The sequence below is a fragment of the Sciurus carolinensis genome, chromosome 3 (genome assembly GCF_902686445.1).
Source record: "Sciurus carolinensis chromosome 3, mSciCar1.2, whole genome shotgun sequence".
Taxonomy (NCBI): Eukaryota; Metazoa; Chordata; class Mammalia; order Rodentia; family Sciuridae; genus Sciurus; species Sciurus carolinensis.
In genome coordinates this window covers 61,848,890-61,876,147 of record NC_062215.1, presented here as the reverse complement: position 1 = coordinate 61,876,147, position 27,258 = coordinate 61,848,890, and the positions used below count along the sequence as shown (strand labels likewise).

General features: G+C 45.4%; 2 protein-coding genes across 5 annotated transcripts in view; both read right to left on the bottom strand.

The window, feature by feature from the left end:
• Positions 1–841: 841 nt before the first annotated feature.
• Inpp5k (inositol polyphosphate-5-phosphatase K) lies at positions 842–20,064 on the bottom strand. 3 transcript variants are annotated; one of them, XM_047547622.1, is made up of 13 exons: positions 18,813–20,053; positions 17,845–17,969; positions 16,923–17,030; positions 16,511–16,619; positions 12,566–12,682; positions 12,076–12,251; positions 11,181–11,292; positions 10,430–10,539; positions 2,832–3,018; positions 1,893–2,030; positions 1,548–1,631; positions 1,316–1,420; positions 842–1,122 (listed from the first exon to the last, which is right to left on the bottom strand). In XM_047547622.1, the coding sequence occupies exons 2-13, from the start codon at positions 17,850–17,852 to the stop codon at positions 1,042–1,044; spliced, it is 1,335 nt and encodes a 444-aa protein (XP_047403578.1). In that variant the 5' UTR covers positions 17,853–17,969; positions 18,813–20,053; the 3' UTR covers positions 842–1,041. The 3 variants fall into 3 exon arrangements, with proteins under 3 accessions (XP_047403578.1, XP_047403577.1, XP_047403580.1); XM_047547621.1 differs by lacking the exon at positions 17,845–17,969; XM_047547624.1 differs by lacking the exons at positions 10,430–10,539; positions 11,181–11,292; positions 17,845–17,969 and having other exon boundaries at positions 18,813–20,064.
• A 457-nt stretch (positions 20,065–20,521) lies between these two features.
• The window catches only part of Pitpna (phosphatidylinositol transfer protein alpha), a 39,399-nt gene continuing 32,662 nt past the window's right edge, over positions 20,522–27,258 (bottom strand). For both annotated transcript variants that reach the window (XM_047547626.1, XM_047547625.1), the window contains 2 exons: positions 24,348–24,416; positions 20,522–23,114 (listed from right to left, as the gene is read on the bottom strand). In XM_047547626.1, coding sequence (XP_047403582.1) covers positions 24,372–24,416 — 45 coding nt within the window. In that variant the 3' untranslated portion in view covers positions 20,522–23,114; positions 24,348–24,371. The remainder of the gene's footprint in view (positions 23,115–24,347; positions 24,417–27,258) is intronic.

Here is a 27,258-nt window from a genome sequence, read left to right as displayed (position 1 = left end):
CAGGGTCTAAGTTACCTAGGGCCTCACTAAACTGCTGAGGCTTGCTTCAAACTCATAATCCTGCATCAGGCTTCCAAGTCCTTGGGATTACAGGCATGAAGCACCATGCCTTGACTACAGAAAGACATAATCCCAGTTCTCTCTTGTGTCTACCTGTTTCCAATTCTAGGTCCCAGGGGATCCAGACAGAGAAGCATTTTCTTGCTGAGGACTCATGACAAGGATGGGGGTAGATGAGCTTGATTTGTCAAGGATTACCCTAGAAACTTGTGGCTTCAGTTCCTTTGCCACCTGTCAAACTTTCATAAGAGGATAGATGGAGCCATAGGCCTAAACTGCCTGCAGAAGCTAACCTGGGGTCTAACAATTCTCTCTGCTCAGGCCCTGGAATTTTCTGGGCAGGGGGCAGGTTGTACTGGTAGGATCACCCTCACCAACCCATTCACAACCACTATATAAGAGCCTGAGTAGAGGGGACCCTCCATGCTCTCCATTTAGTCATACTGTTTCTACTGAAAGAAGAGATCCCAGACCCTCTGATCATCTCCTAAGGGAACAAGCTATGAGATGTCACGACTTTTGAAACTCAATGTTACTTGTGCCAACCAGTCTATGGAGCCTGTACAAATGTGAGCATCTCCTCCTCCTGAGGCCCAAGATGGCATGGCAGGAATGCAGGTCTGTGCCAGATGGGGCATGAGCCTGGCAAGACTACTTGGGTGGGACTGGAAATATATTTGTGGGAAATCAAGAAATGAGATGCAGGCTGGAGGATTCTTCTCATATCTGGTGGACTCTCTCCAAGTCTTCACTGTTGACAAACCAGTTGGTTTCACCCACATCTCAGCAACAAAAACCTGTATTTAAGTGCCAATACTACAGCTCTGGCCTGGAGAGAACAAGTTTGGCTAGAGCTCACTTTGGGAGGTGGGTAAGTGGAGGATACTTGGTTGGCTGAGGCTCAGGGGTTGGGCCCGGTCCACAGCACCCCTGGCAGTGGTAAGGCAGAGCTGGCTGCCAGCTCAAGCCTCCACCCTGGATTCACTCACTCCCATCTTGGCTCAAAACTTGCTGGGCCTCACCCAATGGTTCCTCCTCCTTCAAAAAGAAGCGAAGCGGAATCTGTAGGGATAAAACAGGTGGCAAAAGGTAGAATACAGGCCTTCTTCCACACCTTGCCATCATTCCCACTCTCCAATGGAGGAAGCCCCACAGGGATAGGTTGGCTTCTGGGCCTGTGACCTCTAGGAAACCAATTATGGGCTCAAATCCTTTGTAATAATACCTTTTGACTTCCCTCACCAGCATCCCTTACCTTGAAGGGTTTGCTTATCCCCACAACAGAATGCAGATTGTTGCTATAATAACAGAGAAGAAACTGATCCTCAGTTTCAGGGATATTGCTGATGTTGATGTATACCTGAAGGGAAGGATGGATAGGAATGGTCAGTTTTAGGGCCATTCCCAGCTCTGTGATAATTTGTCTAGCACTCTGTTCTTTCAAGAAGGAAGAACTGTTCAGGCAGGCCAGCCTGCTGAAAACTTACCTGGTTGAGGTTGTCACTGAAGGAGACCTGGTTGTCCCTGGCCCAGACATAGGACACATAGTCATTAATATGACGCATCCCCACCTATGGGGGAGGGAATTGGGCGTTAGTGGTTGTGAAGGACACAGGACCTATACAAAGTTCTGAGGGGAACATGGTCTCACTGTTGGGTCTGGCCATTATACTGTTTCCTCCTCCCTTCACTGCTAGCCCTTAGGTAGATAAGGACCTGTGATATGGAAAACTGTAAGTTCTTCGGTATCTCTGCCCAGCTCCCATCAGCCCTCCAGAAGGACAGACAAGGGGCCATGGCTGGTAGACTCCCCAGGCTGCCAATCACATCACCTTATACAGTCCAATCCAGTCCCAGGAGCTGCTGAGGAAGTTGGGGGTTGAGGAGTAGCTGACCAACATGTCGTTCTCCATGGTACACAGGCCATCAGGCATCATGGTGATCAGTGGGACAGACATCAATGGCTTCAGCTACAACACGGATGCAAAACAGTTGAAACACTAACATCATTCCCTCCTCTAAGGCAACTGTTCCTCACTGTGCCTTTCCAATGCAGTGCAGGGAGCAGGACAGCAGGAAAGAGAAAGGGCCAAAAAACTTGTCACGGGAGTAGCTAGCTCTGCCAAGGAGAATGGGGTTGAGCGCCAGGTAGGTGACACAAGGTGCCTAGTGCTGAGGGTGAGAGTGGAGGGAGAAGGGAAGTTGCTGAGAGGTTTAAGAAAGAAACCAGGCCTGTTCTCAAGCCTCCAAGGGTTCTGACCTAGAGGCCCAAATCCAATTTTGAGGTAGGGATGCTCTGGTAAAAACAGCTATAAAAACATGTAGGAAAGAGAAGCCAGTATGAAAGCTTGAAGGCTGAGGAGACAGTCAGCAGCTTGAAGGTCAACACTGTCTTGGTCATTTGTTAGATGGCAAGATACAGGGATGGAGGGAGCTCCTTCTGCAACTTGATCCAGATAGATTAAGATAAATAAAAGGAAGTCCTACTTCACACAGTAGGTAATAAGCGTAATGGAACTCATTAGCCCCTTGGGAGAGTACCAAGAGGAAATGGAAACCTATTCACAAAGGGCTTGAACATGTTTTTGACAGAGCCATCAACGGCTCTGAAGAACAGGTAGGATACCTGACCTGGGAGGAAGGGCAATCATGTCCTCCTACAGGTCTCCCCTGGGGGATTGGCTGACATTAGACTCCAGGCCTGGAGGGTTTGGGGATGTGGCCCAGCACAGTTTTTCTTCTGCTGAGTGTAGGGAAGTCCAGAAGTTCACCTCCAAGTCAAAGGTGCCAGTGACAGGCTTATGGTCACTGATGCTGTACATCATGTGGCTGACGTAGCTCTTCAGAGACAGGGAGAAGTGGGTGACTGGCAGATTGGGGGTAAAGGGTCTGGTCTGGGGTTGCCGTTTCAACCTCCACAGAATGCGGTCAGTCCATGCAGGTTTGCGTTTTTTCTCACTGGGGGTGGAGAAGAATGGGGAGAGAAGAAAGGGTTGGCATGACAATAGGAATATGCCTCCATAAGCTTGCTGGAGCCCCTGACTTCAGGTCACAAGATCCCTGAGCTTTGGACCCTCTGAATGCCACATTTTTATCAATCAGATTGTGACTCGGAAACATTCCATTTCAAAGCTTTGCTTCTTTCCTCAACAAAAGCAGATCAAAGAAGGTGAGGTTTGGATTTTGGAGTTAGACCTGAGCTTGAATTTGGCTTCCCTGCTAACTAAGGTGTGAATGTAGGAAAGGTAAGCATTTGGGGAATGCTAATTACATGGCTACAATCAGTGTCATTATCATTCCCCATATGTAATTTCCCCAAACTCACAAAGTTACTGAATGGTGGAGCCAGGACTCAAGGCCCCAGGCAGCATGTCCACAGGGCACATGCTCTTCACCACTAACTCACCCCTCTCTTAGGCCTCAGCTTCCTCATCTGCAAAATGGAGATAATAGTTGTTACCTCACAGGGTTGCTAAGATAATTAAATGAGCGAAAGTACATAAAATGTTTAGCATAGTGCTTGGTACAAAATAAACTCTCTGGCCAGACATGGTGGCACATACTGTAATCTCAGTGACTTGAAAGGCTAAGGCAGGAGGACTGCAAGTTCAAGGCAGCCTCAGCAACTTAGCAAGATCTGTCTCAGGGAAAAAAAAAAAAAAAAAAAAAAAAGCACTGGGGTCCCCAGTACCAAAATAAACTCTAGGCAGAACTTGACCATCATGATTCTTTGTTCTCAAAAGTCAACTGAGAGACCTACCTACCTACTCTTCACTTACCAGTTCCCTAAGAAACATGCCCTAGACACAAAGTGCTTTCCTCCTCTAGGTAACTGAAGTCAAAGACAGGCAAGACTCTGAGCCCTTACCCAACCTAGCCCAATCAACTACTGAGTCATTTGCTAAGGCCAGTTGAACCCCCAAGCCCTTCTCTCCAAATGGAGACCTTGAGTCCTGAAATGATTTCGGGGTAGGAAAGGAGAGAAGTAGCTATTTCTGGGTTCTTCCCCTTTAGTGGGTGATCATTTTTCTTGAATAAAATCCCAGAGTAGTAGAGCCTGCTCAGATGATTCCATACTTAACACCTTTAAAAAACTGGTGGTAGTACATGACTGTAAACCGAGGTAGCTACTGAGGAGGCCAAGACAGATAATCACAAGTTCAAGGCCAGCTTCAGCAACTCAGTGAGATCCTGTGTCAAAATAATATAAAAGGACTGGGGTAAAGCTCAGTATTAAAGCTGCCTGGCATGTGAAAAGCCCTGGGTTTAATCCTCAGCACTACAAAAACAATAAATAAAACTTTTAAGGAGTCTTCCCTGCCTCCAGAATAAAGTACAAATCCCCAAGTAGGACTTTCAAGGGGCTCAGGAGACTGACTTCACCTGTCCTACCTTGTCTTCCACTTTCCCCACACACATATCCTGCCCTGGCGACTCTCTCAAGCCTCTGGACTTTTGTTTTGTTTTCCTACCTGGAATATCCTTCTTCATAAGGGAGAGGCCCAGTTTCAATACTGCCTCTGTCATAAAGCCACCTGGACCTCATCTTTCTGCTTCCGAAGTATTTTATGCTAGTACTTAAACGAGTACATTATACTGTAATTTTTTGGCTTCTAGTCAGCACATGAGTTAGTGTGTTAACTCTGAAAGTAAGGACTGGCTCTTAGAGCCTCCTGTATATCCTCAGCATTAGTATAGACCCTGGCACATGGTTACTCATTAATTGTGCAACTGCAAAATGGTAAATTCAATCTCTCTCTTTGGTCCTTGGCCCTGAAAAAATACATATATCCATCCAATCTTTATGTTTTGGCAGTGCTGGTGATCGAACCATGCCAGGCAGACATTCTACCACTGAGCCACATCCCCAGCCCTATACATCCAATCTTTTTTTTTTTTTTTAATATTTTTTTGTTGTAGATAGACACGATATCTTTATATTATTTATTTATTTACTTTTTTATCTGATGCTGAGGATTGAACCCAGTGCCTCACACATGCTAGGCAAGCGCTGTACCACTGAGTCACAACCCCAGTGCCCCCCCATCCATTCCATCTTAATGTACACAGTCCATATATTCATAATCACTTCAAAAGACTATTTTTGTATTTTGTTTTATTTGATTACATTTTGGGGGGCAGTACTGGGGATTGAACCCAGGGGGCTTTACCACTAAGCTATATCTCCTTTTTTTGGGGGGGGGTTTACAGGGGATTGAACTCAGGGGCACATGGCCACTGAGCCACATCCCCAGCCCTATTTTATATTTTATTTAGAGACAGGATCTCACTGAGTTGCTTAGTGCCTTGCTTTTGCTGAGGCTGACCTTGAACTCCTGATCCTCCTGCCTCAGTCTCCCAAGCTGCAGGGATTATAGGCATGAGCCACCACGCCTGGCTCCAGCTCCTTTTATTCTGAGGCAGGGCCTCACTAAGTTGCCCAGCCTGGCTTTGAATTTGTGATCCTCTTGCCTCAGCTTCCCAAACTGCTGGGATTACAGGCATGCACACTATGCCTGGCTCAACTACTATTTTGATATTTGTGTGTCTGGTACTGGGGATTAAACCTAGGGCCTTGTGCATGACAGGCAATGCTAGACCACTGAGCCACATCCCCAGCTCTTTTTATTTTGAGACAGTATCTCTCTAAAATGCCCAGGATGGCCCTGAACTTAGGATCCTCCTGCCTTAGCTTCTGAAATTGCTGGGATTACAGTTGTGCACTACCAAACCCAGGTTATTATTTTAAATAAACATTTCCAATGCACTGTTGTCACTTAGCAGCAATACAGTCTTGCAGCAACCGAGGAGGGTGGCATCATGGTGAACTTGAGACTCCAAAATCAGACTAACATGGGGAGAGTTCTATCCTGGTAATTCAGTTATATGCCCCCTAGGTAAGTAACTTCACCTCTCTGTACCTCAGTTTCTTCAACTCTAAGATGGGATGACAATAGAACTCACTTCAAAGACCAATCGTGAGGATTAGAGATGAAAGCACATCAAGAGTGGTCAAGAAGCATTAACTTTGGCTAAACCACCATCTGCATGTTGGATTCTTGCATTATTTCCAAACTTGTACCCATCTGAAGAGTATTCAGAGATAACTGAACATTGCATTCCCATCCCAGAGACTGCAAGTCCCTGATTCACCTTGGACAGTGCCTAGCAATGCTTAAAACCTAGTAATGAACTATACTAATGCACATTGTCTTTCAAAGCATCCCCCCCCCCCCAACTTCCCTGTGATGGTTAACAGTCAGATCTGCTGTCCCATCGGGATCTTTCCCAAATCCTCTCCACAGCCTGTCTCTCCTGACTCCTCAAGACCTTGTAGCCTGTCCCTTTCTTTCATGGCCTGGACCCGGCTCATCATTGGGCACCTGTATTGTTCATTATTCTATCAAGATTTATTATATGCCAGGCAACTAAAGGAAATGATACATATGATTGGCACAAGTTTTCTTTCTTTTTATCATTATTATTTATTATTATTATTATTATTATTATTATTCTAATTATTATTATTATAGTGGGATTTGAACCTAGGGGTACTCTACCATAGAACTACATCCCCAGTCCTTTTTATTTTTTGAGACAAGCTAAGTTGCTAAGGTTGGCCTTGAACTTGCCATTCTTCTGCATCAGCCTCCTGAGTTGCTGGGATTACAAGCATATGCCATCACACCTGGTGACTTTTAAAAAATTTTTTTTGTAGTGCTGGGGATTGAACCAAGAGCCTTGTATATGGTAGATAAGAACTCTACCACTCTGCCACACCCCCAACCCATGTAGATAGCTTTTAAGTGTCTCATTGAACTCTGAGCCATAGTTAACACATCAGGCACTTAATGTTTTTGGGACACAAGTCTTAATGAGATTTGATCATAATATCCTCTGCTTATTGCCTGTGGAGAGGTTATCTGTATTAATAATGGCAACTGTAACAAAACCCTAGTGCAATCCCTGACTCTAACAGCATTCCCTGCCTGCCCTGCCCTCAGCCCTTTCACCCTCCTGTAATAGAGCTGACCTCGTTTCTCATTGCATCTTGGCTCAGGGACATTGTAGTGGCTGGTCAAAGCTGCATACCATGCCCTGCACACAAATCACTCATAGTCACTTTGTACACCCAGACAAGCCAGGATCTCTGCTGAGTCAGTCTCCCCTGAGACACCCCTTATCAGTGCTGCTGATTTGAGTGCCTGCCCTTCTTCCTTCTGTCAACCTTGTTACCACCTTCAAGTTACTCTCCTTAGCTAGGTGCAGTGGTGTATGCTTGTAATTCCAGTGATTTGGGAGACCAAGGCAGGAGCATTCCAAGTTCAAGGCCAGCCTGGGCAATTTAGTAAGATCCTCTCTCAAAATAAAAAAGGAGGTGCTGGGGATGTGGCTCATTGGTAGAGTGAAGCCTGGGTTCCATCCCTAGCACTACGAAAAAATAAAAAGAAAAAAAAAAGATACTCTTCTTGACAAATCTGATTGACTCTCCCTGGTTTCAGTTGCCTGTCTCCTTTGGCATTTCTGCAGACTCCTGGAAACCTTCTGGCTAACTCCTGAGTTTCACAGCTTTTGTCTAGATCTCCCTGCTAGACTGATTGAAATACCAAGTCTTTTTCTTTTGTCCTCTCAGACCATTTCAAACATATGTCAGGCACTGTTTCATACCGGGTGTATCACAAATCAGATTCACTCTCTGCTCTCTGAGTACTTAAAGGAAAACAAGAAAGGCAAACTATCTTAAAAGCACCATTGAGCATGGTGTGTGCAAGACCTAATGGCAGCACAGGGCAAGAGAGGAACTCAGTGAGATGGGAAGGACCAAAGAAGGCTTCCTAGGAGAGATGATGTCTGAACTGGGCTTTCAAGGATGAATAAGTTCCATTAGAAAGCGATGTTTCTGTCACCCAGGTAGGTTCAGGTCCTACCTACCACAGGAATTATCAGCTGCCTCTTGATACATGACCCACCCAAGAATATTTCAGTTATGATGTCCCTTGTTCCTACCCAGATGGTTCTTTATTTCCTGATCTCTGGGCAAGGGGAAAGCATAGTGAATACTCACAGATCTGGAGTCAGACAGACTTGGGTTCAAATTCTTGTTCAATCACTAAGTCTGTTTTTACCTGGCTTAGATATTCCCTGAGACTTAGTATCCTTATTTGTACAAAATCAATGACAGCAGTGGCTACCTAAAGAGGATATGTTAAGAATTAAACTAAGGGCCACATGCAGTGGCACACACCTATAATTTTAGAGGCTAATGATGTGGCTCAGTGGTTAAGTGCACCAGGGTTCAATTCCTGGTATCCCTCCCCACACACAAAAAAAAATTAAGCTAAGGGATGTAGGCAAAACCACCTTCTTATCTTATTTTTAGGTACTAGGGAATGAAACCAGAGGGGCTTTTACCACTGAGCCACAGTCCCAGCCTTATTTATTTATTTATTTATAGACAGGGTCTCACTAAGTTGCTTAGGGCCTTGCTAAGTTGCTAAGGCTGGCCTTGAATTTGTGATCCTTCTACCTCAGCCTCCTGAATTACTGGGATTACAGGTATATGCTACTGTAATATGGTTGGCATAGCCTTTTGCACAATGCCTAGCAAACAGTAAATGCTTAATAATATCATTCACAATGAGTAGTGATATGGAAACCAGTTATCTACCTCTTCCTTAGCAAGTATTTGCTGTCCTGATTCTGCCCTCTCTTTTGCTGTTGCTGGGCCTCAAACATGCTATGCAACTGCTCTACCACTGAGTTACACCCCAGCCCTTAGCTGTGCATTCTGAGGTAGTAGAGGCTAGATGAAAGCATTATGGAGTCCAGATATTGAGGTTTGAGTTGCAGCTCACACACTAGGTAAGCCACTTGTGGGCCTTTACCATATGTGAACCTATCTACCTTGTCAGACCCTGCCAACTACTACAGCCCAGATCCAGTCTCTTGGTTGTCTCCTATGGTACTCTGAGGGAAAGAGAGAAAGGGGTGCTTGACCACATGGGAAATGAAGTGTTGGCTTTCTTTCTTTTTTTCTTTACAGTGCTGGGATCAAACCCAGAACATGCTAGGTATGCACTCTACCACTGAGTTATATCTCCAGCCTGCAAGTGAAGTTTTGAAGTCCAGTGGTAGAGGTTCTGGCTTCTAAGACCCAGCCAATTCCACTGAGGCCATACAGCTTCCACATTGGCTCTCATTTCCAAAGGATGGTTGCAGAGAATGGCAGTCTCCTTGAAGTTATGGTCCTGCCAGCCAGTCAGAGCCTGCCCTCTTACCTCCTTTTCTGCCCACTCTTTTGCCCAGGCTGGGCTCTGTCTCCAGTGTTCATTGCCTCTTCTTGTGTGATCATGGCCCCACCCCATCTTGCTTCACATTCATGAAGCAAGATGGTTCACCCTCTCCCCGTTTCCTTGGTGAGGACATTTTGGCTCTACCATACCACTTCCAGAGTCAGGCCTGGAGTTCTAGCTTTTGCTCTCCTCTACTGTGAAGATACCTATTCACTCCTTTACTCCCAGGCATCTGGGCAGTCCCACAGGCAACTCCCACCTCCCTCATAAGACAGTCCTGCTAAAAGGAATGAAGAAGTTGCTTGGTGAAACAAATAACCTCAAAATATGTAAGGGATTCTTTTCTTCAAAGAGGTAAGTCCATGCCCTAAACGGGCTAGGGAAGTATTTCCAGACCGCTTTTTTGCCTCTCTGACTAATCCTCAGGTTTGGTGGCTACCTGGACCCTTCTCAGCTTCTTAGATAGGTTTTCAGTAAAACTATCACCTGAAAACATGAATCTAAAAATAACAATCAAGTTTATAATCCCCATTTTATGGATGACAACACTGAGGCTTAAACACCTTGCTTAAGGTCATATAGCTGATGAGGGCAGTATTGTACCATGTAGTACTACACGTATTGTTTCTGTATTGTTTCCTATGAAATTCTCCACTATTTATCTCCTCACATAGTAACTGGCCCATTCACAGGTTGGAGCAGGTGTGCTTAATGCCGGTAACTGATAATTGGCTGAGCCAAGTGTTTTGCCTGCTGTCTGGGGACTAGAAGGTCCTGGAAAGGGAGGGTAAGGGCTCCCAAAGTATTGAAATACACCCCCTCCTAAGTCAGGGCAGACTCCATCCTTTCCTTCCACCCTCCTCTCTGTAGTGTGAGCACTGGCTTTCCCTCCTGCTCTCCCTGAGAACAATCTGCATTCAGCTCCCACTGTTAGCAAGCAATCCCTCATGTGGAAGGTAGGAGGTGTCACTCCTGAGGTGATGGCTGGGTCTAGTCTTGCATTCCTAATGCTTCTATTCTGGGCAGCTCCCACAGGCATTGGGGTTGGTATAATTTGGGTGCCCATTCCTCCTCACCTGGTGTCATAGTTGTTGGAGTTCCTATCAAACTTGTAGGTGGGCGGGAAGAGCAGAGGGCCCTCCTGGAACTCCCTGAGCAGCGGGTCATGTTTCTTGGCAATGGTGAGCTGTAGATGAAGACACAGTCCTCATCTTTCCACAGTCCTGACCCAGTGGCTCAGCCCCATAGTGTATTTTCCCACTGCCCCAGTGGCTACCTCAGTGGCCCACCCCAACACCCAGGGAGCAGGTAGATCCTTCTGGAAACATGACCTCACAGGCCCAGGGGAGGCAGCTGCCAGTTACTTCCCAGTTCTTAGACTATAGGTAGCAGGCTTTGAATTCCAACTCGCTGGAAGTTAGTAGTAGGCTTGTGTCAGAAGGGAACCTGGGATAGCCAGGGTTCCCCAAAGGAGTGGTATCACATTCTCTAGGGGGCAAATAAGGCTGAGGAAAGGAAAGACAACAGGGTTGAGTGCACTGGGAATGCAAGGACATGCATGGGTGTGTGATGTAGGGCCATAGTAGGCCAAAACACTTCTGGCTCCCTGTTCTAGAAGACATAGGAGCCTCTTCCAGGCAAAGATTAGGCACTGAAAAGATAGCTGCCCCACCCCAGGTGTGAAGCTCTGCTAGTTAAGACTCACCTCCCCAGCTGCTAGCCCTCTACAGGGGATGTGGGGGTGGGTGGAGATCAGTCCCCTAGGGAATTTAAGCAAAGTTCTCTGTATAGTTTATATGGACCTTCATGTGGGCTCAGATTAGATACCTGCTCTTTCTCCCACAGGTCACTGTAGCACTGATTTTTTATGGATCGCCGAACAAAGTGCAATCCAAAGTCCTCGATCCGAAAGTTCATGTCTCCGAACCAGAGAATGAGGCTTCAGAAAGAAAGGAGGGCAGCTTGAGGGTTTGTATGAGGTGAGTAAATGGGGAGCAACAGGTGGCATGGGCCAGCTCCATACAAGGGGGTGCTAGAGAATAGAAAGCTGCAGGGGACAAATGAAAAGCGAGATGCTAGGAGATCAGGCCAAAACAAGGACATGCATGGATCAGGCAAGACCTCTTTTTTTCAAGGGTGTTCTGCTGAGCTACATTCCCAAACCTTTTTTTTTTTTTTTTTCTTCCTCTCCCAAGTTTGAGACAGGGTCTTGATAAATTGCTTAGGACCTCACTAAGTTGCTGAGGCTAGCTTTGAACTCACAATCCTCCTGTCTCAGCTTCCCAAGTTGCTGGAATTACAGGCACGTGCTACCATTCCAAGCTAGCAGAACTATTCTTAAGGGTCCTAAATCATCATTCAAGCTGAAGGGACCAGTCCAGGGGAGCATATCGTAAATATGGAGCAGACTCTAGCCCTCCCTTCCTCTTCCTCTATTGGCTATCAAGTCAGGCTAAAAAACAGCCCTCCTAGTGACCTCAGGGACCACAAGCTTCTTAATCTGGGATGTTTAGAAATGTGCGGGGTTTCTAGGCAGAATGGAGGGGATGAAGGAAGGGGACTCTAGGCAGGCAAAGCTGGGTGGGACAGCAGATGAGAAATCAGCAGAAGCGGGAGAGAGGGTGGGAGATAAAGCACTACTGACTGGCTGGGGGTAGATGATGCTAGCCTGGGTTGGTGTAGGGGAGAGGGCAGGGGTGACAGTTTGCAGCTCCAGGCTCACTCATGGTCCAAGATGTTGGGGAGTTTATGTTCCTCAAAATTCTGCATCTCTAGGATCCGGTCAAAGTGCTCCAGCCGCTGGTCATTGTTGGCCACATGGGGAGGCAGGTGGCAGTTGATGATGCTGACATAGTAGCCATAAAGTTTCAGGCAGATGATGACTCCCCCTTTGTTCCCCTGGTAGGAGAGGTGGAAAGAAGGGTGGGAAGCTACTCTGGATTGGACACACCCCACTTTTCCCATCCTAGACCCAAAGGGAGATAGTCTCACCTCCTCCAGAGGTAGACACCCAGATTCCCAGTGTAATCTCTCCACTCAGAGAGCCCAATCCACCCAGCCAGAGATGTCCATCCCCTGAGGTAGGAGAATGAGTATACAAGGCGCCAGGCTGGACAGAGCACCAGAATTCATTTTATTTTCTCTTTCTTTTCTCTAGTTCTAAAGCTCCCAGCTCTCCCAGTTCATGCCTCAGATAACAGCTCAATCCTTACCCAGTACCCATAAAAGCCAGTAGGGGTAGTTTTTGTAGAAAGGATCTGGATGTAGGGCAAATGCTGATACTTGGCAAACACCAGTAAGAGGAGTCCCTGCATTCGGACATAGGAGATCTGCAGGAGAGAGCAAAGGTCATTTATTAAACTACACATGCCAAGTTCATCCCTGCCAGACCTGTGGCTAGGGGCTCTAGAGAGCACTAAGTCCTTCATAATACCCTGGTCCTGGGGTCTATGGTATGCAAGTTTGAAACTCAGACTTTCACTCCTTTCCATTCTTTCCCCCAGCTGCCAAATGGTGTATTCTGGGAACTGAAGTTTCAGTTTCTGCTCCTGGGCCTGGAGGTGGAAAGGAGAGAAGACAAAGCTGCTAGAGTACCCTGCCATCAGGAGGGCAATCAATCTTCAGTTCCAGCTCCACACATGCCTAGATACTCCTCTCACTGCTGCTCACCTGAGATTCTTTGAGTACCTGAAAGTCTCTCATCCTATTTTCTTATTGATAAAGCAAGAATAATACTATGTTACAGATGCTATGGAGATTACTGATAGCTATTCTCTTTTGGTTCAGGATTTTAAAAAGTAAATGCAGAGAAGGAAAATGAGAGATATTTCTAGGGTGCTGGAAACATTTTTTATTTTGTTTTAGGTTTTTGTTGTTGTTGTTTTAAACTGGGAATTGAACACAGGGGAACTTAACCACTGAGACACATTACCATCAATTTTTTTTTTTCCTTTTTGTGGTGCTGGGGCTCAAACCCAGGGCCTTGTGCATGCCAGGCAAGCACTCTACCAACTGAGCTATATCCCCAGCCCATCATTTTTTATTTTTTATTTTGAGACAGGATCTGGTTAAGTTCCTTAGGCCCTTGCCAAGTTGCTAAGGCTGGTTTTTAACTTATGATCCTCCTGCCTCAGCCTCCTCAGCTGCTGGGGTTACAGGCATGTGACACTATGCCCAGCTAACATTCTGTATCTTGACTTGCCTGATGGCAACATGGGTATAAATATACATGTCAAAATGCACCAAAATGTGTAATCACTTTCTGTACACTACCCTGTACATCTTCTCACTCAGTAAAAAACACTAAGGAAAGGATATAAAAGGTAACTATAGATTGTGTGTAGTCAGATGTTCATAAAGACAATGCATAGGAGATGACAGTAAGTACAGAGGACACATGCCCCCAGGTTGGGGAGAATTACTAATATCTCCTGAAGCACTTCATATCTCTTTGCCAACTCTCTAAGTAATCACGGTCCTTATTTTGCAGATGTGGGACTTAGATTCAGAGAAGCTAAGGAACCAACAGGACTTTTCTAGAATTGCCAGAATGCCCATCATATGTAGCTATAGGAGAGGGGTGGGAATGGGTCGCTGCCAGTGACCTTCTCTCTCAGGTTCAGGCTGTCTACACACACCACCCGAGTAGCTGTTTCCGGAGCATGAGGTGTGGAGGCCAAGGAGGAAATCCCCGGGTGGGGAGCATGTACTGGAGCCTTCCAGGAATTATGAAACTTGATCCCGCAGGCCAGGAACCCTAACTCAGTGGAGGAGTCAAAGCAGTGGAACCCCCAATTCAGGAGTGAGCAAGGGAGGAATCAGAACCTGAAGTTGCTACAAATGTATCTTCAATCCCTCCCTATATATGACAATATAAGTAGAGATAGGGGTAGACTCTGAGGGACTGACTCCCAGGGTCGGGACAGGAGCCAAGGAACTGATGAAGATTCAGGAAAGATTCAGCTTCAATTCTCACCCACAGAGCACGTTTAGCCCACTAAGCTCCACCAAAAAGATCAGTCTACTTTTTGTGAAGCAGCAGGAAGTAGGGGGCAGGGAGGATGGAGTCAGGGCAGGACAGGGTCAAACTGGGAGAAAGGGTGGGACCACGCGGAAAAACAGGAGACTTCTAGAGGAAGTTGCAGTTGGAGGAAATGAAGTAGGAGGAGCTGAAGAAGGGACTGACAAGAGGTGGCTGGGAGCCCTGGAGCAGCAAAGGGGTCAGTCCCAGGCTTCTCCACCTATAACTGTCAAATCCACACTTGAAGAACAGTCTGTAAATAAGGCTTGCCTGTCACCAGTATTCTTGCCTGGAGGAAGGAGGGGCATCTGTTTTGGGTGCCTGCTTTCAGGCTGGCCTCCCAACCTCAGGAAGGCACATGGGTGGAATGGGTTGTATCTCTGCCACAAGCTGAGCTAATTTCTTGGCTCAATTCCATCCTATCAATCCCTTGCTAGTCAGCCAAGGCACAAGGAGGTATGTAGTCATGGGAAGGGACTAGGTAGTAAGAGAAAGTGGTTCTGCCTTCTGTGAGGATCTGGCTGCAGAAGGATCCAAGACTGCAGGAAGAGGTCTGGATATTATTTGGAGGGGCTGACATTTTCTAGCCTAAGCAGGAAGACTAAACCTTGTATTCCTCTTTCCTTGGAAGGACACAAACCTTTTCTCTGGCACTCTCAGGCAAATGAGGGTGACAGAATTAATTTTTTTTCTTTCTTTTTGCAATCATGGGGATTGAACTCAGAAATTTTCATATGTGAGGCAAGTGTTCTATCACTCAGCTACACCTCTTCACAGGTAACAAAATTAATTCTGAAGAACAACAGTTATTCAGAGAAGGGAACAGAGAGAATTCTGGCATTTCCAAAAGCTGTGAACTAGGCGCTTTGAATGGAAACATGTTTCATCCCTCAGGTGTACAGGGCCGAAACAAGAAGACCCAGCAACCTAAACCTTCCTATGGATTCTCCTATGGTATACAGATTTCCCAAATCTGTACTGGTTCCTCAGACCAAGAACCTTTTCTCACCATATCTATCTCCCCTCTCTTAATCTCTAGGCCCCTGGGAATCTGACACACATGTCCCCTATGATCAGAGGACACCTGATATTAGGTTAGACATGGGATACCTGTCAGTCTTAGAGTTCATTAGTGTAGCAATAAAATGTAGTAGTTTAGAACATGGGTAATGAAGTTTGGACCTGGATTCAGATCCCAAATAGCCCATGTGATTCCTTGATTCACTCCTTTCCATTGTACTTCTTCCTCCCTCCCTCCCTTCTTGTTCTATGCTGAAAACTGAACCGAGGGCCTCGCACATGCTAGGCAAGTGCTCTACTGCTAAGGTACATTCCTATCCCTTTTTTGTTTTGAAATTAGGGTCTTGTGAGGCTGGCCTTGAACTTGAGATCCTTTGCCTCAGCCTCCTGAGGAGCTGGGATTACAGGCATGTACTACCTTGCCTGGCTAGCCCATGTGACTTCTGAGCTTTAGTTTTATCTGTAAAATAACCCCATCTCAAGATAGTTGTCCAGATTTTAAAATAAAGTACGTAAAGAATTTATTTATAATGTTCTGGACACAGTGGTATACACCTGCAATCCCAGTGCCTTGGGAGACTGGAGCAGGAGGATCACAAGTTCAAGGGCAGCCCTGCAACTTAATGAGACACTCAGCAACTTAGGGAGACCCTGTCTCAAAATAAAAATGATTGAGGATGTAGCTCCATGATAAAGTTCCCCTGGGTTCAAACACCAATACCAATCACCAATACCAAAAAAAAAAAAACCAAACACAAAAGAAACAAAAAAAGGTCTATTTATAAAGTTTAACATCAAGTAAACACTGCATAATCACTAGCAATTATTACACTTAGAGATTTCAGTCTGGGCAGTGAGTGGAGAATGCAGGGTGGCACTGAGGTATTAATAAGCCCTGCCAAACCTCCACTAGGAATTTTCCCAAGGTGACAAATATTTAGGTATAAAACTAATCTCTGGAGTCCTAGCTCACATTTAGGTACCTTGGAAGGGCAGAGACAGGCAGGAGTCCCAAGGAGTCAGGAGCACTATTTTAAAAGGAACACATCACACTGAACAATTGGGGGTCAGAGGAGGTGAGACACATTTCTTAATTGCCCATGAACTTGTATGTTACCTTGATAAAGTTGAGAGGGGAAAGTACATCCATGAAAAAACTGCTCCATGGGTCTTCAAAGGCAGTGTCAGAAAGGCGGCTTATGATCCCAGAGTTCATTTCCTGCAAACTGACCATCCCAGGTTAGAAGCTCATTCCCTGGCTTGGAGAACACTGCCTCTGCCATAGACATTCAGTAGTGCCCCAGCAGACATTCAAGCCCTGGGTTCTGAGGAGCATGATTTCTTTTTCTCCCAGCTGTCCTGCTGTTGATGTCCAACTCCTGGCCATTGCTGACCCAGGATGAGAGACATGGAACTGGCTCCATTGAGGCTAAGTTCTTTACCTTTAGATTCCACACTAAGGGAGGACAGGTTACAGAAATTCCCCATAGGGATAGAGGGATGAGTGAAGGAGCCCTGAAGACACCTACCCAATAACATATATGTCCAGATTCAGATCTTGTTTGTTCAGTTGAAGCAGGTCACTGAGGTCTAGAGGGGGTGCTGCTGAGGCTACATTCCATGTCACAACATGTAGGCTGTAGAAAGGATGCAGAGAAATCATGGAGAAAGGGGGTTAAAACCTTGTCAAGATAATGGATGGGGTCTAGGCATGCTAATGGCTGCATTACAGTCTATCGCAGCAATAATGGAAAATGTGCTTCTATGTTATCAAAAGAAACAAAGACTATATAAACCCTTCATCTTCATTTTTGTCCCCTGAAGCAGGAATCTCTACTCTGAACTGGCTCTTCCATACAGGCCCAGAGCTGCACACACCTGGCAATGCTGCTAATGCTAATAGCAGAGATGACAAAGGGAACACAAACACTTTAAGCCAGGTGAAGACATGGGGGGAACTGGATAGCAGCCATTTATTAATCCATCAGCTCCTCCAGCCATCCACACCTCAGTAATCATTAGTGGTTCAGTCAGCAACTTCTTATCCCCAACTCCTCAACCAATGGGTTCCTAAGATCACTAGAAGATCCCAGTTCAGATTATACCTTGTGAGAAACCTCATGATTATAAACACAGGGACATTTCAAAAACAAGAGAGATAATACCACATTCCTTTCCTTGCTCCTTCCTAACAGATCCCTGGAGCACAGCAAATTCTGGCAAGCCCATCAGGGGGCCTAAGGAGAAGATTCTAAGTAACAGGTTTCTCAACATTTCTGGAGAGACAACCCTCTCTTGGGAAAAGTCATCAGTTGGATAACATTCTCCATCTCAGTTGCATACACATCCCAGGGAAACAAGAGTACTATACAGTGGCTACCAATAACACTATATCCCATCAGAAGCTCAAAGGAGGTAGAGACTTGCAAATTTCTTAAACAGAATAGTTACAGCAACATTCCAAGGATGCCCAGACTGTGCTGAGTACAGAGCAGACAGGAACTGCAGAGACCAAGAACAGCCAGCAAGACTTCTGTGAGCCCCAGGAACACTATGAGTCAGGATACCTGCAGCAGCTAAAGATCCAGAATGGGGAAGGGGTGGGGATTAAAGGGGGGAGATGGAAGAGAAAGGCAGGTTGTTCCAAAACATCTGTTCTCCACCAGACCCTGTTCTTAGAAGATGACTTGAAGAAATTCTTGGCCAGCTTAAAGCACCCTTCTGTCTCTCCCTATGAACATAAAATACAAAACCCACATTCTCAGGAACTGAGATTATATACTTGATTCGTTTACCAACTCCCCCTGCTGTCCAGCAGAGGATTAAGGAAGACAAAGCCTCCTTGTTTTCCCAGGGACTTGTTCTAAGTGGATGGAGAACAAAATTCTTGTCTCCACTCTTGAGGTCAGATGATTAGCAACAAATCCATGCATCGTGACTTACACTAAGTGGTGATTAGCCTTGTTCCTCCTGAAAGAGCAGGCATGAGACCAGGCTTCACTTCACTAAAAGATCTTATCTAAATCTGATTTCGGATTTCCGGAGGTCATAATGGGATCAGGCACATCCCATGGTGTATGTGCTGATGACAAGCAGGATCAAGATTTCTATCCTAAAACCTAGTGGCGAATGCCTTATGTCCTTAGTTAGCCCAAAACTGCTGCCTGCTCCAGAAACCAACTGGGACACCTGCTTGGGAAGCCCCAGCGGGAATGAGCTCGACTGCCTAAGTTGAGAGGGCGCACGAGGCGCAGACCCAACCTATTCCATTGGCAGAGCATCCAAACCAAGTCAGTCGTGTAGGCCTGGGCTCTTCTTTCCTGCTCTGGCTCCATCCCCTAAACCCGCAGTCGCGATTGGGTTGGAAGCAACGATCTCCCCGGGGAGGGGGCCGACCTGCTCCCTTGCGTCCTTCTCACCTGAGCTTCCGGCCTTTCAGCCCGGATATCTTCCGCAGGTTTACGGCCGCCATCCCCACGCTGTCACCCCGCAGGTTCGCGTCTCCCTTGTGCAGCAGGTCCAGGCCCGGGCAGCCTCTCCGGAGGCAGGTCACGAACGCCTTGCTCTCTTCGCGTTGTTTTTCTTCCGGATTCTGACGTCCGCCTCGGCTTCCGTAAGAGGCGGATCTTAACACGCCAAGGGCTCTGGGTGGTGTGGTTGAGGGAAGAGGCGGAACTCTCCCACAAGCGCGAAATGACCAGAAGCTAAGAAAGGGGCTCAAGAGACCCGGGGACGTAAAAGAGGCGTGTCTTGCCTGTCATCAGAACTGAACGTAACACTGCCCCGGCCGGCGAGCTGAAGGACCGCAGCCAGGTCGCCTCTCCTAGCCTGCTCTGCTAGGCCAGCTGGGAACCGCCTTCCGGCGGAACTCGCCCCCACGCCCACGCGAGCTTCCGCGCGCTAACGCTGCGCGCTTGGGTCTCGTCCAGCCGCCTTGCCTTCTCTCCAGCCTTGCTACACCCAGAGACCCAGGGGATAGACGTGGGTGGGGACACGCAGTGTACCCACTGTCCTGCCTGAGACCCGGTCTCTCCCTCACTACAGGTAATTTACTCAGTCCCTTCTGCAGTTTCACGTTGGTCATGGAGCGTCTGCATTTAGTTCTCTTCTCCCGCTTTCAAGTGGCTTTCTTTCTTTTGGTATTGGGGATTTAACCCACAGGCACTTAACTACCGAGCCCATCCCCAGCCTTTTTTATTATTTATTTATTTTTTTTATTTTGAGACAAGACATTATTTAGTTGCTGGGGCTGGCCTCGAACTTGCTATCCTCCTGTCAAGGCCTCCCCGGTCGCACGGTTGACAGGCGTGCGCCACCGCACCCGTGTGGCTTTTGCTTTTTGAACTCGTTTTCCCTATTACTAAACATGGGACATTTGGAATTTCTGGACTCTTGGAAAATGAGCCATCAATGAATGAAAATAAGTCACTGCTTCGATTTGATCTATATTCAAGACTGAACATGAAATGAAGATTATTTACTTTGCCTAAGATTCCTTATGATTTCGTTCAAGTCCTTAGTTCTTAATCTCTTTTTTTTTTGGCGGCAGCGAGTAAGAAATGCATGAGATTCGTTTGAGAACCATAAATTTTCATGGAAAAAAATGCACGCAAGTTTACAAAGGAGTTTCATGAGGCTCACAAACCCAAAAGCCAGGTTAAGGACTCCTACTTTAGCCTGGTGCAGTTGCCTGCAATCCCAGGTACTCCAGAAGCTGAGGCAGGAGGGTCTCTTTGAGCACAAGGATTTGAGGCCAGACCTCAAAACATTGAGCATTGGCCTCTGTTAAAAAAAAATAAGAAAAAAACAAAACAAAAAACCCAAATACTTCCTACTTGAAATGTTTTGCTTGGTAGATAGATAAGGAGATGTGAAAAAGAGAGGTAGAGAAAAGCAAAAAAGAAATACTATCAGTAGAAAATGGCTAAATTACATTCAGATATGCAGTGTTACATAAGTAAATTAACAAGGGAATACATTTGTGGAAAAACACCTGCAACAGTTTTCAGAGACCTCATTGTATCTTTTCCCAGTCCTGCCCTAGTAAAATGGGGGACATCAGAAGAGTTTGAAGATATCTCAGTTATAAAATGGACATAAGAACATCAATAAAGTGGACTCCAGAAAGCTCTGTCTAGGATTTTATTAGACTGCTTTTTTCCCCAATATACCTGTATTGGAAGATTGAGACAAAAAAGGCACAAACTCACATTAAATAAACAAGGTAATCTAATCAGTTCTATAAAGTGTAGTTTGTAAAAGAAGTAGCACTGGGAACAAACCAAAATAAGTCAGGGAGTCCCGGTATGGACTGTAAAAGGAGAACTTGGGAAGATATACATGTGCCCACAATACTGACCCTGTCCCTGACCTCTCTCCATGAGAAGGCCAGAGCCCAGCAGCCCTTGTGTAGCGGCATTGCTGCTTTCATTTGGGACTAAGACCCTGGAAATTTAATGGAAGCAGCTGGTCTGAAGTGACACACCCACATGTATTATACCTGGAGCTAAGCCTTTGCTCATCATAAGCCCCTCTGAGTGCTCATCAGTTTGGGGGTGGAGAAGGAAAGAAGGAAGGCGCACTTAAAAGAAGCCAACACTGTTGCCCAGCAGCAACACCATCCATGGGGATGGTTTAGACAAAGACATCCCTCCTTTTTGTTGATATGGGCAGGAGCCCCAGATCCAGGCTGATTGGGGAAATTCCAGCTCAGCTCATTTAGATGCTTTCAAATAGGGCAACAGGTAGAAGTGGGAGAAGCCAGAGAAAAGGCAAATGAATAGTGAGCCCCCAAGAGAGCTGAAGTGATATGTGTAGATCGCGGAGAACTGAACAAAGGAGACTAACATCTGACCCTCACACTGCATAAACAACTGTCTGCTTAGAGTATCAGTTTCTCCCAAGAAAACCCACACCTAGACTTCACCTAGTTGATGAATGAAGAAAAATCTTTAAGCACAAATATAATTAATAGTTAATACAGAGCTTGCAGCAAAACATTTACATTTGTATCCTGTGGGAATGCCTCTTCAACTTTTCCAATCCTAGCAGTTGAGATGCCGATCACCAACTGAAATGCCCCAGGTCCATTACTAAAGACTCTATAAGATGAGGAGACTAATACATAAGAGGGTGGCTGTAATGAGATATCTGCTGGCCCCAAAGGGACCTCAATGAAGGTCGGAGCTAACCATGCTGAGGAATCCAAATCTGTCTACCCTTGCCCTAGGAGGACCACAGGGAAGCATCCATCAAGATATCACAGGTGCAATCCTGTGAGACGCTCCATTATTGCACTTAGAAATGAGTAAGGCAAACACACAGACAAAACATAGGATAAAATGTCCCATCCCACTTCTCACTCCAAACAGAGATTTGGTTTCTCTCATTAGCAGAGGGACCCAGGCTAGTATGGGCTTGGGTCACTGTACACTCAGGCCAACGTACTTCACAAGGCCTGAGAAATGTCAGGTGACACCATAGCTATCTCAGATTCTCCCACCAAGAAGGCATACTCAGGCTCTGCTGAGTCAAGGAACTAGGAAGCACTCAGCAACTTCTTTCCTGGAGCTTGGACTACTTCATCAGCCTACTTTGATGAAATTACACTACGATCACTGCTTACTTTTGATTGTCCAGGACACAACTCAGCATGGGCAGGACAAGCTGAGTTCATGATCCCCAAATTCTTTTCCAGTGATTGGAGACAAGAGGGTACATGTTCTGGCTGGGGGAAAAGGGAGCTTTTTGCATGCTTGCTTTGTGCAGCATGAAAAGATCAGGACTTTTGCATCCTAACCAACTGCAAAGACAGAGGACAGGGACCTAAGAAAGCACAGAGAAAAAGAGGATTATTGCTGAGTGGAGCACCAGCCCAAAAGGGAAGAGGAGCACAGAGCTCCTCAGGGGTCAGATGGATTGGTATCTATGGGGCAGACTCAATTCTAAGGGCCACACTGGAAAATTCCCTCCAAGTGGAAAGGTGACCAGGGTGTCTTGTAGACTCTGCAGAGAAATTCAGACAGAGTGGGCAACAGGAGGACCAAGAAGTCACAGTTGTTTGTAAGAACAATGGCCAGATATGCAATGACTGGGGCAGGGATTATTCATGTGTGTTCAATTTTCTTTAAACAGAGACTGCCTGGGCCTTGGGTACCTCCTTGGTGCTTAGTGCATTGATGACAGGTAACTAGTGGCAGAGGTAAGAGTTATGAATCCACATTGCTATTCTGTGGAACTAGATGGGGAAAAGAGAGGACGATACTGTATTTCTAACTCATCTTCTCTCCCCAGGTGAGCATTCAAAATTTCAAGGATCTGCCCAGGAAACAAAATACCTCAGTTTATCCCAAGGTTGAAAACCAATGAACTTAAATGACCACATTACAAAAGGCAGCTAACTTGAAAGACTAAAAATGTCACTTGGAAACAAAGGTGGGGGCACACACAGAAATGGGTCAGAATGCAATGGAGAGAGGGAGAAGCTGTAAATACAGCAGCCTACACACCACATATCTTAGAGGAGCAGGCTCCCATACACATGGGCTTTGTAATACCAGACGGTCTGTTTGTTCACAATATTAAAGGACATCTAGAATTAGCTACAGTAAGGAATTGAAAGTTGCCTGAAGAATGGGCACAGAAAGGCTGCGTCCGAAGATGGCCTGTCACTCAGGAGGGTGGAGCTGCTGGGCCTTCCTGTTGACCACTGTCTTGCGAAACTAGAAAAGAAATACAATTATTAAGGAAGCAACAGAGGAAAACAGAAGCACATTGTAAATCATCTTGAGTGGAGGAATTTCAAAAGGAGGAAGGATGCCCCAGTTGTTGGGAGGGGAGTGGGGGAAGAGGGCACTAAGGCCCCAGCAGTGACTGGAAGCTGGCATTGAAGCTATCCACTTAATCCTACCCTTCTGTCTCCCAGAAGCTGCTTTAAGAATGTGGGGCAGGGGCTGGAGTTGTATGTAGCTCAGTGGCAGAGTACTTGCCTCGCATGTGTAAGGCACTGGGTTCAGTCCCTCAGCGCCGCATATAAACATACATATAGAATAAAGGAATGCTGTCCATCTACAACTACAAAAAAGAATAATAAAAATTAAAAAAAAGAACGTGGGGCAGCAAGTGTCTGCAGTTTGCATCACTGCTGGTGAGACTCTAGTCCTTCTTAGATTATTGGTGCTAGAGGATAGCCAGTTTATTTAAGTTATTTTCATTCAGAGCCTAATTGGGAGGAGAATCAAGTTTTTCTTTCTAGGACCAAGACCACTTTAAGCTGTTGGAATAACATGAATCTGGAGTACCAGCTTTGGGATCTAATAGGAGGAAGAAACTTTGGGAAAAGTGAGAATGTGAAACACAAGACACTCCCATTCCTGCCCTGTGATCCTGTGATCTGGGCAGAAACTCTCCTAGCATTTGAAATACTACCTCTATTGAGCACAGCTATTTAGTATGGGACAGGGGGATATAAAGAAGGTAACAAAGTGCCAGATACAGTGATGAATGCTAAGAGAAGCTGCCTGGCCAACAAATTTGTCCAAGGGCAGGGCAGGGAATACCAGTATGTGAGAACTAGGAAGTCTGGCATGAATAGTACAGGAAGTGCCCCAACATGGCACCATCAACTATGGCTCAAGTTGCAAGAGGGGAAAAGGGAGTAGTGGTTTATGAACTTTGCTTCTGTGCCTACAACCTTCCACCCACTCTTGTTACCACGCTGTTCATGGCTATCTGGGTGATTCTTTGAAAATTTGTCCCTTAAATGTCTTAATAGACATAATTCCTTTCATTAGAGCACAGAAGCTTACTGTTTACCATGACAATCATCATCATTACTAGAATGAAGGATAAGGAATGAAGTAAGTTTTCTGACTCCATAGTGAGCTGATGAGGCTGTAAGGACCCAAACCAATTTCAGCTTCTATGACAAGCCCAGTAAATAATAAAGTACATACAGTGCAGAAGGGGGATGGGTGGCTTTAGTCATCTGCTGTCATTCCTTTCACTGGGTCCTTTTGTCTCATCTGGAACAGAAAAAGCAAGAAAAAAGGTCTTTGTTGCTGATGGAACTCCACTATAAATATATCCTGCCAAGAGATAGGGTAGATCATTTTTTATGCACAAAGCAAAAATTGGAAGGACAGAATTCTGCATACCTGTAGCCAAAACCATACCATTTATAAGCATTTATAAGCTCTGTTGGTGGTCCCACCATCTTCATAACAACTTAGTAATTTGCTAATGTAAAACCAGGCTCTGTTTTCTCACTGCCTTTTTTTTTTTTTGGTACCAGGGATTGATTGAACCCAGGGACATTTTATCAGTGAGCTACATCCCCAGCCCTTTTCTTTTTTTTTGGGTGCTGGGGATCGAATCCAGGGCCTAAGCACTCTACCGACTGAGCTATCTCCCCAGCCCCCAGCCCCAGCCCTTTTTATTTTTTATTTTGAGACAGTCTAACTAAGTTGCTGAGGCCAGACTTGAACTTGTGATCCTCCTGCCTTAGCCTCCCAAGTCACTGGGATTACAGCTGTGTGCCACCATGTCCAGCTCTCACTGCTTTTAATAAGATGCAACTTTCTGTCAGGGAACATGATGGCTTCCCCCATTATCAGAGATGAGATTCCCCCCCCCCCAGGGTGCCACTGAAATAATTCAGTGTTTTATTTGTATAGTGAAGTGTCCCAAGAATGGTTATTTCCTGCTTCCTGGGGCCTATATGATGTGAGAGATTTATCTGATATTTTTGCTATTCCTCAGTCCCAGCCAATATATGCCTACATATAGTTGAAGAACATGAAAATAGAAACATCAATCATTTGTTTTGTTAGCAGTAATTTCCACTAGGGAATGAGGCCAGGGGTTGGACCAATGCGATTTTTAAGTTTTTTGGTGGTGCTGGGTATTGAATTCAGGGACCACTGAGGTACATCCCCAGCCATTTATTATTTTTTATTTTGAAACCAGGTTTCATCAAGTTGCCCAGGCTGGTCTCAAACTTGTGATCCTCCTGTCTTAGCCTCCCAAATCACTGGCATTACAGGCATGTGCCATGTGCCTAACAGAAAACCATGCTTTATAAATAGAGTCAATAGATGGGTGCAGTGGCATATGTCTGTAATCCAAGTGGCTTAGGAGCCTGAGGCAGGAGGATCACAAGTTCAAAGCCAGCCTTAGCAATTTAGCAAGGACCTAGGCAACTTAGACTGTCTCAAAAAATACAAAGGGGGCTGGGATATAGCTCAGTTGGTAGAGTGCTTGCCTCACAAGCTCAAGTCCCTGGGTTCAATCCCCAGCACTGCAAAAAAAAAAAAAGGGCTGAGGATGTGGCTCAATGGTTAGGGCCAGGTACCTAAATAAATAAATTCAATATACGGTAATGATAAGAGTACAGAGCAACATATTTTGCGGTCATAAACATGTACATAAAGAAATTTTTGAGGGAGAATAAATGCTGGAGAGGATGTAGGAAAAAAGGAACACTTTTGTACTGTTGGTGGAATTTTAAATTAGTACAACCACTACAGAAATCCGTTTGGAGGTTCCTCAGAAGACTAGGAATAGAACCACTATATGACACAGGTTTACCACTTCTCAGCATTCATCTTAAAGAATTAAAGTTATCATATTATGGCAATATATGCATACCCATGTTTATAACAGCACAATTCACAATAGCCAAAATATGGAACAAGCTTAGGTGTTCATCATCAGATGAATGAATAAAGAAAATGTGGCATATATACACCATAGAATTCTATTCAGCCATAAAGAAAAATGAAATTTTCATTTGCAGAAAAATGAATAGAACTTGAGACCATTATGTTAAATAAGCCAAACTCAGAAGGTCCAGTGTTGAATGTTTTCTCTCATATGTTAAAGCTACAGAAGAAAAAGGAAAGGTTGTGGGGTTTCATGCAAATGAAAGGGATATCCGTAGAGAAGAGAAAAGGGACCAGGGGAAAAGAAAGGGGAAATACTGGGAAATGGTATTGGCCAAATTCTATTGTTGTATTGCATGCATGTACAAATATGTAACAACAAGTGCCATCATTATGTATAACTATAATACACCAATTAAAAATATTGGAAAAAAAAATTTTGAGAGCCTGAGGGCATAGTTCAATGTAGAGTGCATGCTGAGCATGCTTGAGGCCCTGGGTGCAATCCCCAGTACCAAAAAAGCCACTTTTTTTTCCCAGTAGGAAATGCTTCATTACATTGTGATGTTCAGAGAAAAAGTAAGCTAACCATGTGGTACATAAAAGTGTGCAGAAAGACTTAGAAAATGTATCAAAATGTAAATAGAGGACAACCGATTTTTTCCCTTCTAGTATTCAGTATTTTTAAAAACATGTTTAATGCTTTATGTCATAATAATATTGAAAAACTATATTTAAAAAGAAAACACTGGGCATAGAGGGTACACCTATAATCCCAGCAACTCAGGAAGCTGAGGAGCCCAAGTTTAAGGCCAGCTTGGGCAACTTAGTGGGACCCTGTCTCAAAAAATAGAAAGGGCTGGGCTAGGCATGGTGGCACATGCCTGTAATACCAGTGGCTCGGGAGGCTGAGGCAGGAGGATCACAAGTTCAAAGCCAGCCTCAGCAAAATCGAGGTGCTAAGCAACTCAGTGAGACCCTGTCTCTAAATAAAATACAAAGTAGGACTGGGGATGTGGCTCAGTGGTCAAATGCTCCTGAGTTCAATCCTCAGTACCACAATAAATAAATAAATACTAAAAAGAGAATACTGCCATATTTTGAAAGGATTGGATAATGTTCCACGTGGTCTGTCCTGGGGGTCAATCACTGCTGGCAGGTCAGAGGAAATTAAGACTCTAGGAGGGCAGTGTCCTTCTCTGCA

Coding starts and splice junctions, on each gene's coding strand:
- Inpp5k (XM_047547621.1), bottom strand. CDS start 18,865: ATGGCGGCCGTAAACCTGCGGAAGATATCCGGGCTGAAAGGCCGGAAG. Junction 17,031..18,812: donor CTGAAAGGCCGGAAGCTCAG/GTGAGAAGGACG, acceptor TCCTTTCTACAG/CCTACATGTTGTGACATGGA. Junction 1,421..1,547: donor TCAGTGACAACCTCAACCAG/GTAAGTTTTCAG, acceptor CCTTCCCTTCAG/GTATACATCAACATCAGCAA.